This window comes from Symphodus melops, assembly GCF_947650265.1.
Source record: "Symphodus melops genome assembly, chromosome: 1".
NCBI lineage: Eukaryota > Metazoa > Chordata > Actinopteri > Labriformes > Labridae > Symphodus > Symphodus melops.
Genome location: NC_136691.1, coordinates 24,874,993 through 24,895,037, shown reverse-complemented (window position 1 = coordinate 24,895,037; position 20,045 = coordinate 24,874,993). Strand labels below are relative to the sequence as shown.

Sequence of the window (20,045 nt, the reverse complement as noted above, 5' to 3'; positions counted from 1 at the left end):
ATAATGAAACTGGTCCAGCTGTCGATGGTGATGAGTCTGATTCAATGAAGACTGAAGTGTGAAAGGAGTTCACCTCAAAGTTTCAATATTCAAACTGTAGTATTGTTTTATGTCCAAGGGGAGGCGCTAATGCATCTTCCTGGATGCCAACCGCCTTTAAAAACCAACGAAGAAGAAGTGTAGCGGATGTAATGTTTTTGTCGTTTCCGGGTTTTGTACGTTAGCATGTGTGTTTGTAGGTTATCAGAGTAATGTTGAGTTGAGGTCTCCTTCTGGGTCTCTTTCCGGCTTTAAGGATCTTAAAGAGCTCTTCAGACGAATCACAATCAGAATTCTTTTATTGTCATTGTTCCCCTTTCAGAGCACGACGACATTAGAAAATAGCAGCTCTCGTAAAAAAACACCAAAAGGAAAAACAGTGAACGACAGTACAGAGACGTAGTAAAATAATCACTGAGGACAAACAACAACACGTGGATATGAAGAGGAGCTCCACCGAGACACTCAACTGCTGCAGGTGATTTTAACACCTGAAATCAAGCTGCACAGAGCAGGTAGGTTTTAAGCTAACGTAGAGTCACAGTGTTAGCTGCAGCTAGCTCCTGCTAACAACAACATCTGGACTTAAACTCTCCTTAGTCTGGACCTACTGGACTTAAACTCTCCTTAGTCTGGACCTACTGGACTTAAACACTCTTTAGTCTGGACCTACTGGACTTAAACTCTCCTTAGTCTGGACCTACTGGACTTAAACACTCTTTAGTCTGGACCTACTGGACTTAAACTCTCTTTAGTCTGGACCTACTGGACTTAAACACTCTTTAGTCTGGACCTACTGGACTTAAACTCTCCTTAGTCTGGACCTACTGGACTTAAACACTCTTTAGTCTGGACCTACTGGACTTAAACTGTCTTTAGTCTGGACCTACTGGACTTAAACTCTCTTTAGTCTGGACCTACTGGACTTAAACACTCTTTAGTCTGGACCTACTGGACTCAAACTGTCTGTAGTCTGGACCTACTGGACTTAAACTCTCTTTAGTCTGGACCTACTGGACTTAAACACTCTTTAGTCTGGACCTACTGGACTTAAACACTCTTTAGTCTGGACCTACTGGACTTAAACTCTATTACTTAAACAGATCTAAAGGAAGCGCAGAGAAGTGTGTAAGACTGCAGCTCTGCATCCTGGTCTGAACTCTGATGAGTTGTCAGGGTTTGGGACTAATAAACTCAGCTACGTTTCTAGATAATAGAGCTGCACCAACCAGAGTAGGATGGATGCCATCTCTAGCTAGCAGACCAGGCTTTCCCCAAAAGGACTGCCAGTTATCTATGAAGCCCACATCGTTTGCTGGACACCACCTCGATAGCCAGCGGTTGAATGAAGACATGCGGCTATACATGTCATCACTGGTCAAATTAGGGAGAGGACCAGAGAAAACTACGGAGTCTGACATCGTCTTAGCAAAACTACACACCGACTCCACATTTACCTTAGTAATTTCCGACTGGCGAAGTCGGGAGTCATTTGTGCCGACATGAATTACAATTTTATCAAATCTACGTTTAGCCTTTGTCAGCAGCTTTAAGTGAGCCGTGATGTCGCCCGCTCTGGCCCCGGGTATACACCTAACTATGCCCGCTGACTTCGCTAACTTCACGTTTCTGACTATGGAGTCTCCAATTATCAGAGTTTTTGTCTCAGCGAGATTTAACACTGTCGGCCTGCACCGGCTACAGAAGGCTGGCTAACTACTGCTGCGTAAGATGGCTGTGACTCTGACTCAAACAAACAAAAAGGGTAACACTAAAATAATACATCCTATATCTGAACAAGTGAAGTATTCTTATTAAATACTTTTCTCTTCGATTCTTTACATAGTTGACTGTACTGACGACAAAATCACACAAAAATGATCAATGGAAATCAGTTTATTGACCAATGGAGGTCTAGATTTGGAGTAACACTCCAAATTAAAGTGGAAAAACACAAACTACAGGCAGATCCAACTTTGATATGTGTTGTTCTCAAAACAAGTAAATAATGAGGCTCAGTAGTGTGTGTGGCCTCCATGTGCCGATAGATAGATAGATAGATAGATAGATAGATAGATAGATAGATCAGAGCAGTGTACATTTACTCCATGTACCATTGTCCTGCCCTTCACAGAATACCAGTCAAACCTCCACAATGATCAGAAGGCAGCAGTGTAACTGACTGAACTAAATCAGAGTCCATGATCCCCACTGCCTCTTTTTAATTGGAGCTTGATTTCATGTAGAGAAATATGAGCCCACTGTTGTTTGGCAGTCGCTCAGTCTGTGGACTTGGCTTGACCAGGAACACCATTAAATATTTATGACCTCCACTGGGCAATATCAATCAATCAATCTTTATTTATATAGCATCATTTCATAACAGGTGTTATCTCTCGGTTGTTCGGGCAGACCATCTTCACCAACAGTCCCAAAGAGAGCTCAGGAGCTCCCATTGAGGGAAAAAAAAAAAATCAGAGGGAGAGAGAGATCAGAGTTCAAGGTGCCAGTTCCCCCGGTAGTCTAGGCCTATAGCAGCATAACTATGAGCTGGTCTAGACCTGATCCAGCCCTAACTATAAGATTTATCAAAAAGAAAAGTTTTAAGTCTATTCTTAAAAGTACCTAATGTGTCTGCCTCCCGGATAACTGAAGACTCTACCTCCTGTAGTACATTTAGAGACTGTAGGTACCAGCAGGTCTGATAACTGCAGACTCTACCTCCTGTAGTACATTTAGAGACTGTAGGTACCAGCAGGTCTGAATTCTGGGAGCGTATTGTTCTTGATGGGTAGTACGGCACAATGAACTCTTTAAGGGTGTATTCACACCAGAAAAGTCCTTTAGTCTGCTTTCTTTGGTTCGGACCAAATACAATGTTTCTTTTTTGGTTTGGTGCGGTTTGTTTTCACTTTGCACTTATCACAAGAGGACCAGAATTAATAAAAAACCACGTGTGCGAAGATCGTTCAATCATTGGATAAAAAGGTAAAGCCGTAATCGCAGGATGAAAGTAAACAATCATGGAGAACTTGCATGCTGCACTCGCTGTCCTGGTATTAAACATTTTAGCAACAATTTCATCCTTTAAGTACAGGTACAAAAATATTTAATTGTGTAAAAAATGTAGATCTATGTGTGGGCAATCAACCGGTGTTATGATGAATGTGGACGAGGTTATAAATGATGTATGAGGCACAGGGGAGAGGAGGAGGATCAGACTGCTGCTGTTCTGTTCATAGTCTGTGTGATTTAAATGTTTTGGATAATAAAAGAAGAGAGAGATGAAACACGAGTGAAAGTGTCTGAAAGATTGACTAAATATTACCTCCGCGTCTTATATCAAAGAAGCAGGCAAACAAACAAGAACACTGTTCTGCTAACCAAACAGTTATTTCCCTTTATGCGCGAGGCTACGGGAGCCTGTTATGTCCAAAAAGCTGTACGATTTTTTAGAGCTGGGTCGGACTGAGGTCTGGTTGCTTTCACACCTCAAACGAACCGTACCAGGGTTCGTTTGGAAGCGAACCGAGACCACCTGGCAGGATCTCGGTCCGGCTGTTTGGTGCGCACCTGAGTTCAATGGTTTGTATTCACACCGACCTGAAAAGGTCCGCACCAGAGTTTGAGTTCGTTTCAAGTGAACCAACCAAGTTAGGTGTGAATACACCCTCAGCTAGTATGGTGCCTGACCGTTTAGAGCTTTGTAGGTGAGCAGAAGGATTTTAAATTCTATTCTAGATTTTATAGGGAGCCAATGGAGAGAAACCAACACAGGAGTAATGTGGTCCCTTTTCCTAGTTCTAGTAAGAACACGAGCTGCAGTGTTTTGGACGAGTTGAAGGGTCTTTAGAGATTTACCATAGCACCCTGCTAAAATAGAATTACAGTAATCCAACCTGGAGGTAACAAATGCATGAGCCAGTTTTTCTGCATGGTTTTGTGACAGGATCTGTCTGATCTTAGAGATATTACCAAGGTGAAAATAAGCTGTCCTTGAAATGTGTTTAATGTAGGAATCAAAGGACATATCCTGATCAAACAGAACTCCTACGTTCCTAACAGTGGTACTAGAGGCTACGCTAATACTACTAAGGGCCGTCATATCATCAGAGAAAGTCTCTCTAAGGTTCTTAGGTCCAATCACTAGAACTTCAGTCTTGTCTGAGTTATCAATGTGACAGTCGATTGATATCAGTCAGGATAAATGTTAAATCATTATTTCTTTCAAATTGAAAGTTGAAGATTCTTTCTTGTCAGCCTGAGAACATGATGGACTCCTCTTGAACAGAGGAACACTTCTCAATCATAAGCTCAGTTCAGCATGCTCAGACACTTTGCTGCTGTGGAGTCCACGGGCTGCTGTTTGGCCCGTTTAGTTTCTTTCCCTCGGTGTATTATTAGGGTTGATAAAGTTTCAAACTGTGAAAAAGGTTTGTGGTGTTTTAGCTGCCCTTGTCGTCGGCACAGTTTACAGAGCACGTTATTCTGTTTTATGTTGGACTGTAAATATCAAAAATATCTCCAAACTCTATCTCACAACTCCTCATTTCAGCTGTTTTCATTCCGCTTCAAACATCTGTAATCCCGCCCCCACACATATCCCTGTGACATGATTGGCTGTCTGTCGTCTTTTTCTTCTTCTTTTTAATGTCTGGTCCATAAACCTTTTTTCTCTCACTTTCACAACCAGTTTAGAACTGAGTCGTGGTGGTTGTTTGTCCACGTAGTCTTCTTTGGTTTAAATATTTATCTTTTGAATTTGGCTGCTCTTACTTTGAGTTCACGGTGAAGTCTCAACTCCACAAATCAGACAACAAAGCCAACATGGTTGGCACCATGCACCAGCTTTGTTTATGAAAGGATTAGCCATTTTCTGTAGCATCTTGTTAATTTTTGTTTACTGTGTCCTGCAGGCGTCCTTCAGCTGTTGGTGATTTAAGAGCAGCAGGAGCCCCAGTGTGGACTTATGAAAGAAGAACAGGAGGAAAGTGTGGAGCAGCCAGGAGGGACAGCAGTGTAAAAGGCTGGAGGAGGCTGATGCCACCATGTTCCCCTTCACCCTCGTCATTGTAAAGAGTGAAGATGATGAAGAGAATCCTCAGTCCTCACAGCTTCATCACAGACAAACTGAACAGATGGAAACAGGAGCTGATGGAGAGGACTGTGGAGGAGCAGAACCAGAGAGGGACTCAGATCCAGAGACCGAAGGACAAACTGAAGACTGTTCAGAACCAGAGACTGAAGACAGCGATGATTGGGGAGAATCCAAAGAACATCAGTCAGGTTTAAACTCTCTAAAAAATAATGTCATCTCCCAGAGTGCAGGACCGTTTGAATCTGATAGAACACAAGTCCTTATCTCTGACTCTGATCACCTTCTCAGGGTCCACAGAAACAATCACACTGGAGGGAAATGTTTCAGTGCCTCAGCATGTAAAAGCCAGTTAACAGAAACAGGAATTCTTGGCGACACGCCATTCTACAAAGATGAACACATAGGAGCAAAGCAGGAGGACCCAAATCCCCCATCTGTGAAGGAGGAACAGGAGGAAGTGGGCATCAGTCACGCTAGTGCCATCAAGTTCCTGTTTTATCCTGTCACTGTGAAGAGTGAAGACGATGAAGAGAAACCTCAGTCCTCACAGCTTCATCACAGACAAACTGAACAGATGGAAGGAGGAGCAGAACCAGAGAGGGACTCAGATCCAGAGAGACGTTTACAACCAGAGACTGAGGTCAAGACTGAAGACTCTGATGAACCAGAGACTGAGGTCAAGACTGAAGACTCTGATGAACCAGAGACTGAGGTCAAGACTGAGGACTTCTGTGAAACTGATGACAGCGTCGACAGTGATTTTTGGAAAGAGACCAGAGAACGCCGGCCTGGTCTAAATCCTGTGGAAAATGCCAAAGATAAGAAACCAGACGCTGAGAAGAAATCACTGAACTGCTCTGAGTGTGGTAAAACATTCAGAAATAAACATAACCTAACACAACACATGAGAATTCACACAGGAGAGAAACCATACAGCTGCTCTTTGTGTGATAAAAGTTTTAACCATAGGTCTGGTTTGGCAGTTCACATGGCACATCACAGGGGAGAAAAATCCTTTAGCTGCTCTTTGTGCAGTAAAAGATTTAACCATAAAGGAAGTCTAAATTCACACATGTTAGTTCACACAGGAGAGAAACCCTTCAGCTGTTCTCTTTGCTGTAAGAGATTTAACCATAAATGTAATCTGAAACTCCACATGGCACATCACACAGGAGAGAAACCCTTCAGCTGCTCTTTTTGCAATAAAAGATTCAACCAAAAGGGTGTTCTGGCCAAACACATTTTGGTTCACACAGGAGAGAAACCCTTTAGTTGTTCTGAGTGCAGTAAAAGATTCAACCAAAAAGGAGCTCTTACCAGACACATGTTGGTTCACACTGGAGAGAAACCATTCAGCTGCTCTCTGTGCAGTAAAAGATTCAACCATAAAGGAGTTCTGAAGTCACACATTTTAGTTCACACAGGAGAGAAACCCTTCAGCTGTTCTCTTTGTAGTAAACGATTTAACCGTAAATCCTATCTGAAACTTCACATGACACATCACACTGGAGAGAAACCTTCATCTGCTCTTTGTGCAGTAAAAGAATAAAACAGAAGTCTGATTTAAATACGATATCACAGAGGAGAGGAACCGTCCAGCTGCAGTGTGTGAAAAACAGATTTCATTGGTGAGGTTGAAACTCGACCTGATAACACTGATGTGATTGCGTGGATGAGCCCAGCCTCCCCCAGAGCAGCTCTTGACCTCTGTCATTACAGACAAAAACTTGACTATGCTTGAGACGTCGTCAGGCTAGCTTTGCCTAGCGTCAGACCTGCTGAAATCCCTCACCAGGTCTGATGCACAGAACTTAACTTTACAAACTTGCACCGTTCACAGGCAGAGGCGGAGCTAGAGGGGAGGCCGGGGTAGCACTGGACCCCCTGAAATCTGATTGGACCCCCCAAGTGCCCCCCCCCCCCCCCCCAGATGATTGACATATCACAGCACTGGACGACTCAGTTACGCCTACTGACTGCTAAGTCCCTCCTGTACAGTAGTTGGCGCTATCTACCACAAAGAATTGTTATCAACATTTATTAGGGGAAGAAGAAGAAGCATAACGGTCTCATTACTGGATGATTTGAATCAGAGCGGATTTGAATGAACAGGAGACAAAGAAGAAGAGAAGAAGGATAAAGTCATGAACAGTGTCTAAAGTTTTACGGTGGTTTCCTAATGAGTCACTGTGTATAATGACTGTTTTTGCTCACGTTAAGCAGCAGCCAGAATTACATGTGTAACGTTAGACGTTAATGTGGAGCAGCTGTTGGCAGCTTCCATCTCATGGCGTCTACAGCTTAGGACATATTTATGTTTCTCTGATGATTTTAAAGGAAACTAGCAGACAATTAGCCAGCTAAGTTAGCTGTTTGATGCTCTGTTGGTTTAAATGAAATGTAAGGTGAAGGGGGGTGGGGGTGGTTTATCCTTCATGTCTCTATACAGCTGTTTGTATACATGATATAAAACTGAAAATGAAAGATATTGAACATGTAATGTGAAGATGGTAGCGAGCCTGTCAACTAGCTGAAAATTGTGAATATTAAACTTACATGCTTTAAGTGTGGATTTAATAAAATTGTGCGTGTGATGCTAGGAGTAACAGGACTGGCTTATCTTGTCAGGCACAGATATCTCATCAGCAGTCCAGGGATAATTAGCAGGTCAGAGCATCTACAGAAGCAGTCACATGCTCAGTTCGGTATTTTAGTTAAGCATTAGACATTTTGAAGTGTTGGTTAATGATAATGTGTGTACAATGTAGTTCCATCGAAGGAGGACACAGAGGCCTCGGATTCAGTTGAGGATGATGAGCCAGACCCGGAGCCAGCACTGCTTTTGCTTGTCCTAGAGGACCAGGTGGTAGGTCTGCTGACCCGAGCCTCTCAGTATCGAGTCAAGGAGGGCTCATTCCCTTAACATGGATAACTTTGTGAAACATTTTGCAACTTCTCACCACAACCGCAAGATGATGCTTTTCTGAACCTGCATAAGGCAGCTTGGTACTTAGATCATGACTGGTCATGACTAAGCTCTTCACTATGTTCTACTTAGACCAAGAGTAGTTTGGCTGTCAGACAGTAGCCCTGGTCTAAGTTAAAACCTGCACTATGTTCAAAAAGGGTCTCACATTGTTTATTGATATGTTGATGCCTTTTTTGTTGTGTGTTTTTGTAAAACTGATTTTGTAAATAAATAATATGCAAATTGAACTGATATTATAAATCTCACATCTGAAATAACCTTGGCCACCAAGGATAGAAGTCTAGCTCCACCTCTGTTCACAGACTCACTACGCGTTAGTCAGAAGCTGGTAAACTACAGGCTGCTGTAGACACTGGTACTGATGCTGGTGTCTTTCATGTGGTATATTTGCAACCTTTCCACCCTTTGGGACTCTTCTTCCTCCAACAGGCACGATGTTCCAGTGACTGAGGAGCAACACGGCCCTGAGGACATCGATTTACCTCATGGCCTGACTGACATTGATGCTTACCTCCCTGCTGCGGACGTTTACTGTGACATGCCTGATGACACTGACCCTGTGTCTGACTGAGTACTGGAACATTTGTGTCTGAGCCTGACACGGACTGTCCTGGACTATACAGCTTCAGACCAAGACGCTGACCACCAATCACATCTGGCTGGTTAGAAAGCAGATGGACAAACTCCTGACAGACTGACAGACTTGACTTGAAGTAGGCAGTGTGTTTGTTATGCTGTGTGAAAGAGGCAGAACGAGCAGGTGTGTAAGAAGTCCAAATCTGTATTCCTCTGTTAATATGTTTGGTGGTCTATACTGTTTCGGATGTTTATCCTGTGTGTGTGTGTGTCTGTCTGTCTGTCTGTCTGTCTGTCTGTCTGTCTGTCTGTCTGTCTGTCTGTCTGTCTGTTTGTCTGTCTGTCTGTCTGTCTGTCTGTCATCCATCTTGTATGTTGATTGTGAGAGGACTCATAAACTCCTGTGATGAGTTGGTGAAGGAGAGTGTTTGTTTCACCTGTCATGTGATGAGGATCTGTCGTCGTCACCTGGCTTCGTACGGTCCGTTTAGTGATATAAAAAAAATTCCAATTTCAAAACCACTTGTTCATGCATTTATTATGTATATTTTACTGTCTTACTTTAAAGTGTTTAGCTTCCTGTTTTGATCAAATCTGCTGTAAGCTATTGTATTATGTTATGCGAGTTAGCTTTTATTTTGTAAAGGTTCAAGGAACGGAAGTGTGTGATTCGGGACCCGTGCGGGGTGCTCCCGCCGTGTGCGGCAATAAAGGAGCAGACAAATGTTCAACTTAATAAAGACTCCGTTCTTCTTTATTTTATAGTTTTACAAGTTCAGGCATAGTCAACCCGCTCGGTTACACTGCTTTCATTAGAAACAACTATGAAGGGAGTTCTGAAAGCAGTCTTTAAAGTTTCAATATTTAAACTGTAGTATTATTTTATATCCAAGGGGAGGCGCTAATGCATCTTCCTGGATGCCAAGCGCCTTTAAAAACCAACGAAGAAGAAATAGCGGATGTAATGTTTTTGTCGTTTCCGGGTTTTGTACGTTAGCATGTGTGTTTGTAGGTTATCAGAGTAATGTTGAGTTGAGGTCTCCTTCTGGGTCTCTTTCCGGCTTTAAGGATCTTAAAGAGCTCTTCAGACTGATCACTGAGGACAAACAACAATTACACAACGAGCAGCTCCACCGACACACTCAACTGCTGCAGGTGACTTTAACACCTGAAATCAAGCTGCACAGAGCAGGTAGGTTTTCTTGTTCTTTTTTTAAAGGCTCAAACGCCCAACAATTTCTTGTTTCTTTTTAGTGGTTTCTTTGGCAATTATCTTCATAGTCTTATTTTTTCCATATTCATGTATATGTTTTAAAGATTAAGAAAATGTACAACTTTTATTTCAGCTGACATAAAAGCTAAAGGTAGGAGGGTAAACAATACGACATTCACAATACCTACCACCTAAACAACACTCAAAGAAAAGAACAAAAAGAATGAAAGGAAAGAACATTAAATATTCTTTATATATTAATGTCCCAGCGTAATGGACTTTTGTTTCCATGGTTTTACTTCTCCTGAAGTAACAAAATAAATTCTTATAAACAGAGTCACTGGAAATCATGTGCAGGTTGATGACAACTTTACTTCTGGTTTTCCAGAAAGTTGTGTTAATGACACAAATCACCAGCCAGAACAGAATCGCCTTTAGTGCTCTGCGAAGGACATAAACCATACATCACAGACGTATAATTATTAACAACTTTAAAACCTACACCAGTTTGAGCTTGTGGAGGGACTCATGAGGGAGGCCAAAGAGGACAGAGTTGCAGTATAATACTGGTCAACATTACGTGGATAGGAGATGCACTCCGTGATTTAGGCAGAAATGGGAAAACAGGGGGTGCAAAAAAAAATACAGGGGGTGCAAATTTTTTTCAGTGTCACTCACGGCGGCGCGGCACGCCGGAGTGGAGGTTATGTGCTCCCTAACACACTGGTTTTGAATAAGTCTCTAAATGGTGCATTCTGTTCAATAAGATGCATTGTTACACATTTTAGTTTTCCCAAGCTTCATAATGTTGATTTACTGTACAGCCCCTGCCCTGACACACCCCTTCATCATTTGACTGCAACTCACTTGGTTCATGTTGTCTAACCCCTTTGTTGGCCCACTGCTTCTATCTGCACTTTCTTTAAAAAACCAACAACAAACAAATAAATTCATAATATTACATGTGTCATCCAGTAATAATAGATCCCTAGACCTTGATAAGTCAATCATCTGTCAGCATATTCAAATGTGGAGCTGACCCAAAAAGGTGGAGCTAAACACTGCAGCCTGCTGATTGGTTGAAAGAATCGTCACTTCCTGTGTTACGTCGGTAAACAAAACTCCGCCGTGTTTAAACCGTTGACTGTAACACACAGCTGATTGTTTACGTGTGTATTTCTCCTCGCTGCACACAGCCTTCTCTGAGACAAAGCTGGATGAGTTCTTGTAATAAAGAGTCACATGACAGTGACAGAGGAGATGAACTGCTGGATGTCTTCTTCGTTGGTTTTGTTTATGTTGCGTTTTTCTCCTTTGTTGAATTTATTAGTTAGCGATTAGCTGTTAGCGGTTAGATGCTATCATATGACGCTATTTACATAGCGGCTATCGTCATCCGGCTGACACGCCGTCTACCAAATAGGACACGGGTGGCTGTAGAAACGTAAACAGGATCAGGTTTAAGCTTTTCAGTACCGGTATTCGGCAAACATTCTTTGCCAGAATTAGAATGTAGCCTAATCAGATATTTAGCGCACCGTATAGAAACCCGTGTAGTAAGCACGTCTATTAAATGTAGATATTTGCACGGCCTAGGTCAAGCCGTGCAATAATTTCAAGGCCGTGTTTTTTTTAAATAGGCCGTGCAAAAAGTGGTTTCGCGGTAGGCTACCTAAATCTATGGATGCACTGATTGTCTGGTTTGTCTTTGTTTTCATGGTGTGACCTGCTGAATCAGATTTTACCAGGGGAGCTTTGGAGGACGCCCAAGAATCACAGGTTATTACCAGTCGACTAGCACTTCTCAGTGACTCTGTAATTTCAGCTTTGGTATCTCTGTAAAACTCTGGTCTGTGAAGAATCGCTGTGATGGGACATTGTACCCAGATCCAGGTACACAGGAGAAAACCAAAGGCTTCATTTTCCATGAGCGAGTAAAGGTGCAAATCCTTAGCAATAAAACTCAGAGTAGAAACAGACAATATGATTTCTCATTTTGGTGGTGTTTCTGAAAAATGTGATCACAGAGTTGCACGTTTTGTAAGTTGTGTAAGTCTTGTCCAGTCCCAAACATCAGCTTTTAGAAAAGCCGGCGGTGGTTTTATTTATTTTCTTTGCTGCACTATTTTTGAACGATCTTGAATAAGTAGGTCAGTCTGTCGTGTTAACAATCAATTATGGACTTTCCTGCATCGATTCAGAATCTTTCAACAAAGCATCACGCTGTATCTAAAGCCCCATTTCCACTCAGCAGTCCGGTACGGATCGGTACAGTTTGGTTCGATTAAGCCCAATCCCGTTTGTGTTTCCACAGCTACCTGTGTCCTATTTGGTAGGCGGCGTGTAAGCCGGATGACGATAGCCGCTATGTAAATGGCAGCATATGATAGCAACTAACTGCTAACAGCTAACCGCTAACTAATAAATTCAACAAAGGAGAAAAACGCAACATAAACAAAACCAACGCTAGAAGACATCCAGCAGTTCATTTCCTCTGTCACTGTCATGTGACTCTTTATTACAAGAACTCATCCAGCTTTGTCTCAGAGAAGGCTGTGAGCGGCGAGGACAAATACACACGTAAACAATCAGCTGTGTGTTACAGTCAATGCTTTAAACACGGCAGAGTTTTGTTTACCGACGTAACACGGGAAGTGAGGATTCTTTCAACCAATCAGCAGACTGCAGGGTTTAGCTCCACCTTTTCAGGTTGGCTCCACATTCTTGGCACCCCAACAGAAGGGTCCCAAAAAGTGGGACGGTACAGATCGGTTATTTGGGAATCTTTCTTGGGATCAATCTATGAAAACGCTGCAAACTGCGTGCAGTGACGAATCAATAAAGGGGCTTGAATGACCCTTAATCCCAGCACACCCTGCAGCACCTCATACCGAGGTGAGAAGTGTAAGTGGAACCCAGACTGAAGTCCCCCATTGAAGCAGATCTGGGGGATAACAGCAGGGAGTCCCAGACTATTTTATTTAACCAGGTAATTAACCCATTGAGATCAAGGATGACCTGGCCATGAGGGCCGCAGCACACGTCATAAATAAACAAACAATAAAACTATACAAACTATAAAAGCTGAGGTCTCCTATTGTTAGTTTGCTCTCAGATCTTGACTTAGAGCATGCAGCCCCTGCAGAGCTGAAGGTCTGTGATTGGTCAGTCACAGCAGGGTGTTAGATCACGTGCTGTTTAAATACTGCAGCTGAAAGCCTGTTATTTTTACTATACCTGTATTTGAATCAAAATTCAAACATGATTCTGTGCTAAAGTAAAAGTCTAAGAAAAAGTTGACTAAACTAAAAATAAATAGAAAATCAAACGAGAAGAGTCTGAGGTTTGATCTGGATTTAAAACCTTTAATGCGTTTTCATCTCTTCAACTCGTTTGGTTTTATTTCTTTAGGGCTTGTTGTTGTGTCTGTCTGTTTTAGGGTTTGAAATAAATGACTTGAATTGAATTTCTTTTCTTTTCTTTATTCTCCATCTTTAAATAAAATAGATTTGAACTCAATGAGAATAGTTGCTGAAGCACATACACAAGTGAATCCACCACCATTGTTGTTTGTTTCTTTTCGGCTACTGTGCATGTCCAAATCTATGGGGGGAGGTGTGGTGAGGTCATCGCAGCCAGAGAGTTCGCTCCGTTTTGTTCACATGGCTGCAATACGCCCCCCGTATCAGTTTCGTACTGGAAAGGAGGATCTCGCCGTTTGTCGAACCTCGGATCCAAGGGGAACAATGCGACTTTCATCCCAGCCGTGGAACACTGGACCAGCTCTACACTCTCCAGCGGGTGCTTGAGGGTTCATGGGAGTTTGCCCAACCAGTCCACATGTGCTTTGTGGATCTGGAGAAGGCGTTCGACTGTGTCCCTCTGTGGTGTCCTGTGGGGGGTACACCGAGAGTATGGGGTTCAGGGCCCTTTGCTAAGGAGCCTGGTGCGCATTGCCGGCAGTAAGTAGAACCTGTTCGTGGTGTGCGTTGGCCTTCGGCAGGGCTGCCCTTTGTCACCGGTTTCTCTTCCTAACTTTCATGGACAGAATTTCTAGAGGCAGGCAGGGGCCAGAGGGGATTCGGTTTGGGGAGCACAGGATCCCCTCTGCTTTTTGCAGATTATGTGGTCCTGTTGGCTCCATCGAACCTGGACCTTCAGCACATACTTGGGCTTTTCGCTGTCAAGTGTGAAGTGGCTGGGATGATTCTCGACCGGGAAAAGGTGACTTGCCCTCTCCGGGTCAGTGGGGAGTCCTTGCCCCAAGTGGAGGAGTTCAAGTATCTCGGGGTCTTGTTCACGAGTGGGGGGAAGATGGAGCGCAAGATCTTCAGACGGATTGGTGCGCCGTCTGCAGTCATGCGGTCGCTGTATCGGTCCGTCGTGGTGAAGAAGGAGCTAAGCCGAAAGGCGAAGCTCTCGATTTACCGGTCAATCTTCGTTCCTACCCTCACCTATGGTCATGAGCTTTGGGTCATGACCGAAAGAACGAGATCTCGGATACAAGCAGCTGCAATGGGCTTCCTCCGTAGGGTGGCTGGGCGCACCCTTAGAGATAGGGTGAGGAGCTCGGTCACCAGGGAGGAGCTCGGAGTAGAGCCGTTACTCCTCCACATCGAGAGGAGTCTGTTGAGGTGGCTTGGGCATCTGGTCCGGATGCCCCCTTGGACCCCTCCCCAGAGAGGTGTTCTGGGGTAGACCCAGGACAAGCTGGAGAGACTATGTCTACCGGCTGACCTGGGAACGCCTCGAGGTCCCACCGGTGGAGCTGGAGGAAGTGTCTGGGGTGAGGGAAGTCTGGGCGTCTGTGCTTAGAATGCTGGCCCCGCAAGCAGGCACCGGATAAGTGGTAGAAAATGGATGGATGGATATTTAAAAATTGTCTCCATTTAACCTCTTGCTATTGGACCGCCACGTCCTGTGTGTGCTTCCTGTAAACTCCTGGATTATAACCGCTGTACTTCCTTCACATACACTCACACGGTCACACGGACACAGGTCAAGCTAAGACAAGTCTCACTTGATCACGCATCATTGACCGGGACACGTGATTACGCCACCATCTTAACTTCTCTCTCTCTTTCCACACCCCTCTATACTTCCACCTCACTCCGTAGTGTTTGCCTTAGATTAGCTTGTAATAACTGTTGTCGATTAAGTTTTATTGATTTTGGATTGTGGCTTTAATTGAATAAATTTAAGAAAGCAGTTTTGTGATTACTGCTGTATGGCATTGTAATACAGCTGGGTGCGAGGGCTAGTGTACAGATTCATGTTTCCTATTTCTTTAAATACAGGTATTTATTAAACATTAATAAAAATCATTAATTCAAGACTCATTTTGTGATTTTGTACCCATTTGAATTTTGCTTCTCTTAGTTTGAGTCTCAACTCCACAAATCAGACAACAAAGCCAACATGGTTGGCACCATGCACCAGCTTTGTTTATGAAAGGATTAGCCATTTTCTGTAGCATCTTGTTAATTTTTGTTTACTGTGTCCTGCAGGCGTCCTTCAGCTGTTGGTGATTTAAGAGCAGCAGGAGCCCCAGTGTGGACTTATGAAAGAAGAACAGGAGGAAAGTGTGGAGCAGCCAGGAGGGACAGCAGTGTAAAAGGCTGGAGGAGGCTGATGCCACCATGTTCCCCTTCACCCTCGTCATTGTAAAGAGTGAAGATGAAGAAGAGAAACCTCAGTCCTCACAGCTTCATCACAGACAAACTGAACAGATGGAAACAGGAGCTGATGGAGAGGACTGTGGAGGAGCAGAACCAGAGAGGGACTCAGATCCAGAGACAGAAGGACAAACTGAAGACTGTTCAGAACCAGAGACTGAAGACAGCGATGATTGGGGAGAATCCAAAGAACATCAGTCAGGTTTAAACTCTCTAAAAAATAATGTCATCTCCCAGAGTGCAGGACCGTTTGAATCTGATAGAACACAAGTCCTTATCTCTGACTCTGATCACCTTCTCAGGGTCCACAGAAACAATCACACTGGAGGGAAATGTTTCAGTGCCTCAGCATGTAAAAGCCAGTTAACAGAAACAGGAATTCTTGGCGACACGCCATTCTACAAAGATGAACACATAGAAGCAAAGCAGGAGGACCCAAATCCCCCATCTGTGAAGGAGGAACAGGAGGAAGTGGGCATCAGTCACGCTAGTGCCATCAAGTTCCTGTTTTATCCTGTCACTGTGAAGAGTGAAGATGATGAAGAGAAACCTCAGTCCTCACAGCTTCATCACAGACAAACTGAACAGATGGAAACAGAAGCTGATGGAGAGGACTGTGGAGGAGCAGAACCAGAGAGGGACTCAGATCCAGAGAGACGTTTACAACCAGAGACTGAGGTCAAGACTGAAGACTCTGATGAACCAGAGACTGAGGTCAAGACTGAAGACTCTGATGAACCAGAGACTGAGGTCAAGACTGAGGACTTCTGTGAAACTGATGACAGCGTCGACAGTGATTTTTGGAAAGAGACCAGAGAACGCCGGCCTGGTCTGAATCCTGTGGAAAATGCCAAAGATAAGAAACCAGACGCTGAGAAGAAATCACTGAACTGCTCTGAGTGTGGTAAAACATTCAGAAATAAACATAACCTAACACAACACATGAGAATTCACACAGGAGAGAAACCATACAGCTGCTCTGAATGCAATAAAAGTTTTAACCACAAGTCGTATCTGAAACTTCACATGGCACATCATAGTGGAGAGAAACCCTTCAACTGCTCTTTCTGTGACCAAAGTTTCTCTTGGTATTATCAGTTAAAAAAACACAAGTGTTTCACAGTTCAGACTTCAGAGCCTGGTCAAAACCAAACTGAAGAGAAACGAGAGGCAGAAACAAGGGCTGATGAAGAGGACTGTGGAGGAGAAGAACCAGAACCACCACGGAACTCGGATCCAGACAGACATTTACAACCAAAGGCTGTGGTCGAGATTGAAGAGTCTTATACAACTGGTACAAAAGAGAGAGATAATGATTGGAAGGATTCCAGAAAACACAAGACAGGATTAATTTCTTTGAAAACCAAACAAATAAAAAGACCAAAGACTGGTAAGAAATCACATACCTGTACTGAGTGTGGTAAACCATTTAAAAAGAATCATGATCTGACCAGACATCTGAAATTTCACACAGGAGAGAAACCTTTCAGCTGCTCTGTATGCAGAAAAATATTTAACTTAAAAAAGCATCTGAAATCACACATGTTGGTTCACACAGGAGAAAAACCCTTCAGCTGCTCCGTTTGCACTAAAAGATTTAACCACAAGTCCAGTCTGAAACTTCATATGGTACACCATGAGGGGGAAAAACCCTTCAGCTGCTCTTTGTGCAGCAAAAGATTCAATCAAAAAGGACATCTGAATTCACACATGTTAGTTCACACACAAGAGAAACCCTTTAGCTGCTCTCAGTGCAGTAAACGATTTAACCATAAGTCTGGTCTGACAGTTCACATGGCACAACACAAAGGAGTGAAACCCTTCAACTGTTCTTTGTGCAGTAAAAGATTCCACCAAAAAGGACATCTCACCTCACATATGTTGGTTCACACAGGAGAAAAACCCTTTAGCTGCTCTCTTTGCAGTAAAAAATTTAGTCATAAAGGAAATCTGAGCTCACACATGTTGGTTCACACAGGAGAAAAACCCTTCAGATGCTCTTTTTGCAGCAAAAGATTTACCCTTAATTCTTATCTGATACTTCATATGGCACATCACAGAGGAGAGAAACCTTACAGCTGCAATGTGTGTGAAAAAAGATTCCCATGGCGCTATCAGCTAAAAAAACATGTGTGTAAGAGCCATATTCGGAAGTTCAAAAAGTGAAAAGTGAGTTTGACCGAGAGGACTGTGAAGGAACAGAATAAGAGAGTGACTCAAATCCAGAGAGACACTTGCACCAACAAACTGAGGTCAAGAAGAAAGACTGTTCTGGGCCGGCTGTGGCTCATTGGTAGAGTTGGTTGTCTCTCAAATGGAACAGGTTCTTGGGAAGGACACCCCCGAATTGCTCTTGCTGAATTAGCGGTAGCATATTATTGTGTATAGATTGGATGGATTGTTTACTCATGGTGAAGACTATACACAGCAAACACTTCTCGAATGAGAAGGTGTGACCTTTAGTGTGAAAGTGCTTTGAGAAACTAAAAGCTCAAGTCCATTTACCATTCTGAACCTGAAGATGGAGAAAGTTATAATGATTCGAAGGCCATCAGAGAAAATCAGTCAGTTTTGAATGATGACAAGTGTTAAAGTTCTGGTTATACACCAGTGCTGAAACTCAAGAGAGAAAACCATTGTAGTTGTGTTTTCTGTAAATAATTCTTTTTGAAAAGGGCAGTGCTTGTGATGAGAATCAGGGTTTGGTTTACAACACGTCATAAACTGACACAGATTGTGATATTTTGTTTTTTAGTATCAGCTTATGAAGCTTGTACTTTAAAGAAAGGAGAAAAACATTAGCTCATGATTTTCTAACTTTAACATGTCACTGCGAGCACTGTTTGATATGTGTCAATAAATATTTGGACACAAGGTGATCCCTTGGTAATACATTCAGCCACAACATGGATTCTTTGCAGCACTGTCATTCTTTGCAGCCTACCAGCCACAGTAGCTGGTCAATAGAAGGTTCCGATTCCTATTTTTAACACTGCTCACTTTTTCAACAGATCTGGTTCTGAAAGTAAATGTCCCTGTTCAAATCCTCCATTGAAATTCCACAAAATCCGTATATACAAGAGATTAAAGCCTGTAACCATGACAACCAATATACCTCTACACTGGAGACTATAAAACATTGGATTCATTTGAAAAAAACAAGTAAAAAAGACAAATATAAAAGACCTACTTTTTTCCTGAGTCATGGAACTACATATCCCACAATCCCTCTTCTTCCGTTGAACTTGACTCATTGTTGCGTTTTAATATGTAAATGTGTGAGTTATATATTTTTGAACATATAACCCAGATATTTACATTCACTGCTGCTGCAATCAGAAACGTCACTGTGACAGTGATTGTGGGTGATTGTAGTTCTTTTCCCTGATGTCGTGAATCTTAAAACAAAGTTCATATCATTTGAAGTGTCTCCTACAGGAACATAAACCATCGTTACCCAAATAAACATTTAAAAGCATTGTGGAAGTGGATTTTTCATCATACACTGCTCAAAAAAATAAAGGGCACACTAAAATAACATCCTAGATCTGAACGAGTGAAGTACTCTTATTAAATACTTTGTTCTTCACATAGCTGAATGTGCTGACAATGTGGTCACACTCCTTGTGATGGTTATGACATCATGGCAAATAATTAAATCCACTATGAAGACAATGAGTGAATGTGTTTAATGTTTCACTTGTCCTAAGGACATACTGTAACTCCCTACCTGCTGCTGGTTGTAGCTCTGTGACAGCTCAGGAGCGATGTTGGATGAACACATTTGTTTTGACAGATTTCCCCTAACCCTGAGTTTTTTTTTAGCACAAACAAAACAAAGAGTAGTACCTTAGCCAGATGACATGGCAGAACTTCTTAAGCTCAATTGAGGGGAAATGTGGGGTTCAGTGTTTTTCCGAGGGAGAACGTCCAACATGCGGATAAAAACCTGGAGCTGCGGGTCACTGGAGTTAGGCAGAAAGTTTCCAACAACGTATCCCTGCTGTTTTGAAAAAAGCCTCCTCATATAAAGGCAGAGAATTTCACATTTTTTTAGGCTATGCATATGTTCAGTAGTAGAGGCCTCTGGTTGCTACTCGTTGATTTGTGTCATCCTAATCTGCTTGTTGTTTGGACCTCCTTTACACCTGAAGCTGTCTCACATTGACCTGCCGGTGAATAATTACCTCTGAAAAATGCTCCTAAAGACATGAGCATTGTTCTGTTTATTTAATAAACCGTACAAACCCTCAGCTTATACAGTGTGTTCCTATTACTGTCAGAGCTGAGAATGACATCATGAAATAAACACAACTGTGGACGTCCTCACACCAGCCTCATGGAGTCTGTTACTGACCATCTGAGCAGACACACGTGTGGCCTGCTGGAGGTCATGTTGCAGGGCTCTGGCAGTGCTCCTCCTGTTCCTCATTGCTCAAAGGCAGAGGTAGCGGT

General features: G+C 42.9%; 2 protein-coding genes across 6 annotated transcripts; both read left to right on the top strand.

The window, feature by feature from the left end:
• The first annotated feature begins 193 nt into the window (after positions 1-193).
• Positions 194-18,480, top strand: LOC306821146 (uncharacterized protein). 4 transcript variants are annotated; one of them, XM_079339389.1, is made up of 4 exons: positions 194-264; positions 9,723-9,894; positions 15,423-16,268; positions 16,341-18,480. In XM_079339389.1, exons 3-4 carry the CDS (start codon positions 15,555-15,557, stop codon positions 17,754-17,756), a joined length of 2,130 nt encoding a protein of 709 aa, XP_079195515.1. In that variant the 5' UTR covers positions 194-264; positions 9,723-9,894; positions 15,423-15,554; the 3' UTR covers positions 17,757-18,480. The 4 variants fall into 4 exon arrangements, with proteins under 4 accessions (XP_079195515.1, XP_079195514.1, XP_079195513.1 ...); XM_079339388.1 differs by having other exon boundaries at positions 15,423-16,304; XM_079339387.1 differs by adding an exon at positions 11,654-11,694 and having other exon boundaries at positions 15,423-18,480.
• On the top strand, positions 262-11,578 carry LOC306821201 (uncharacterized protein). 2 transcript variants are annotated; one of them, XR_013778755.1, is made up of 3 exons: positions 262-554; positions 4,956-7,351; positions 11,569-11,578. XR_013778755.1 is itself a non-coding variant. In XM_079339480.1 (2 exons), the coding sequence occupies exon 2, from the start codon at positions 5,088-5,090 to the stop codon at positions 6,684-6,686; it is 1,599 nt and encodes a 532-aa protein (XP_079195606.1). In that variant the 5' UTR covers positions 262-554; positions 4,956-5,087; the 3' UTR covers positions 6,687-8,353. The 2 variants fall into 2 exon arrangements, 1 of the variants encoding a protein (XP_079195606.1); XM_079339480.1 differs by lacking the exon at positions 11,569-11,578 and having other exon boundaries at positions 4,956-8,353.
• Positions 18,481-20,045: the final 1,565 nt, after the last annotated feature.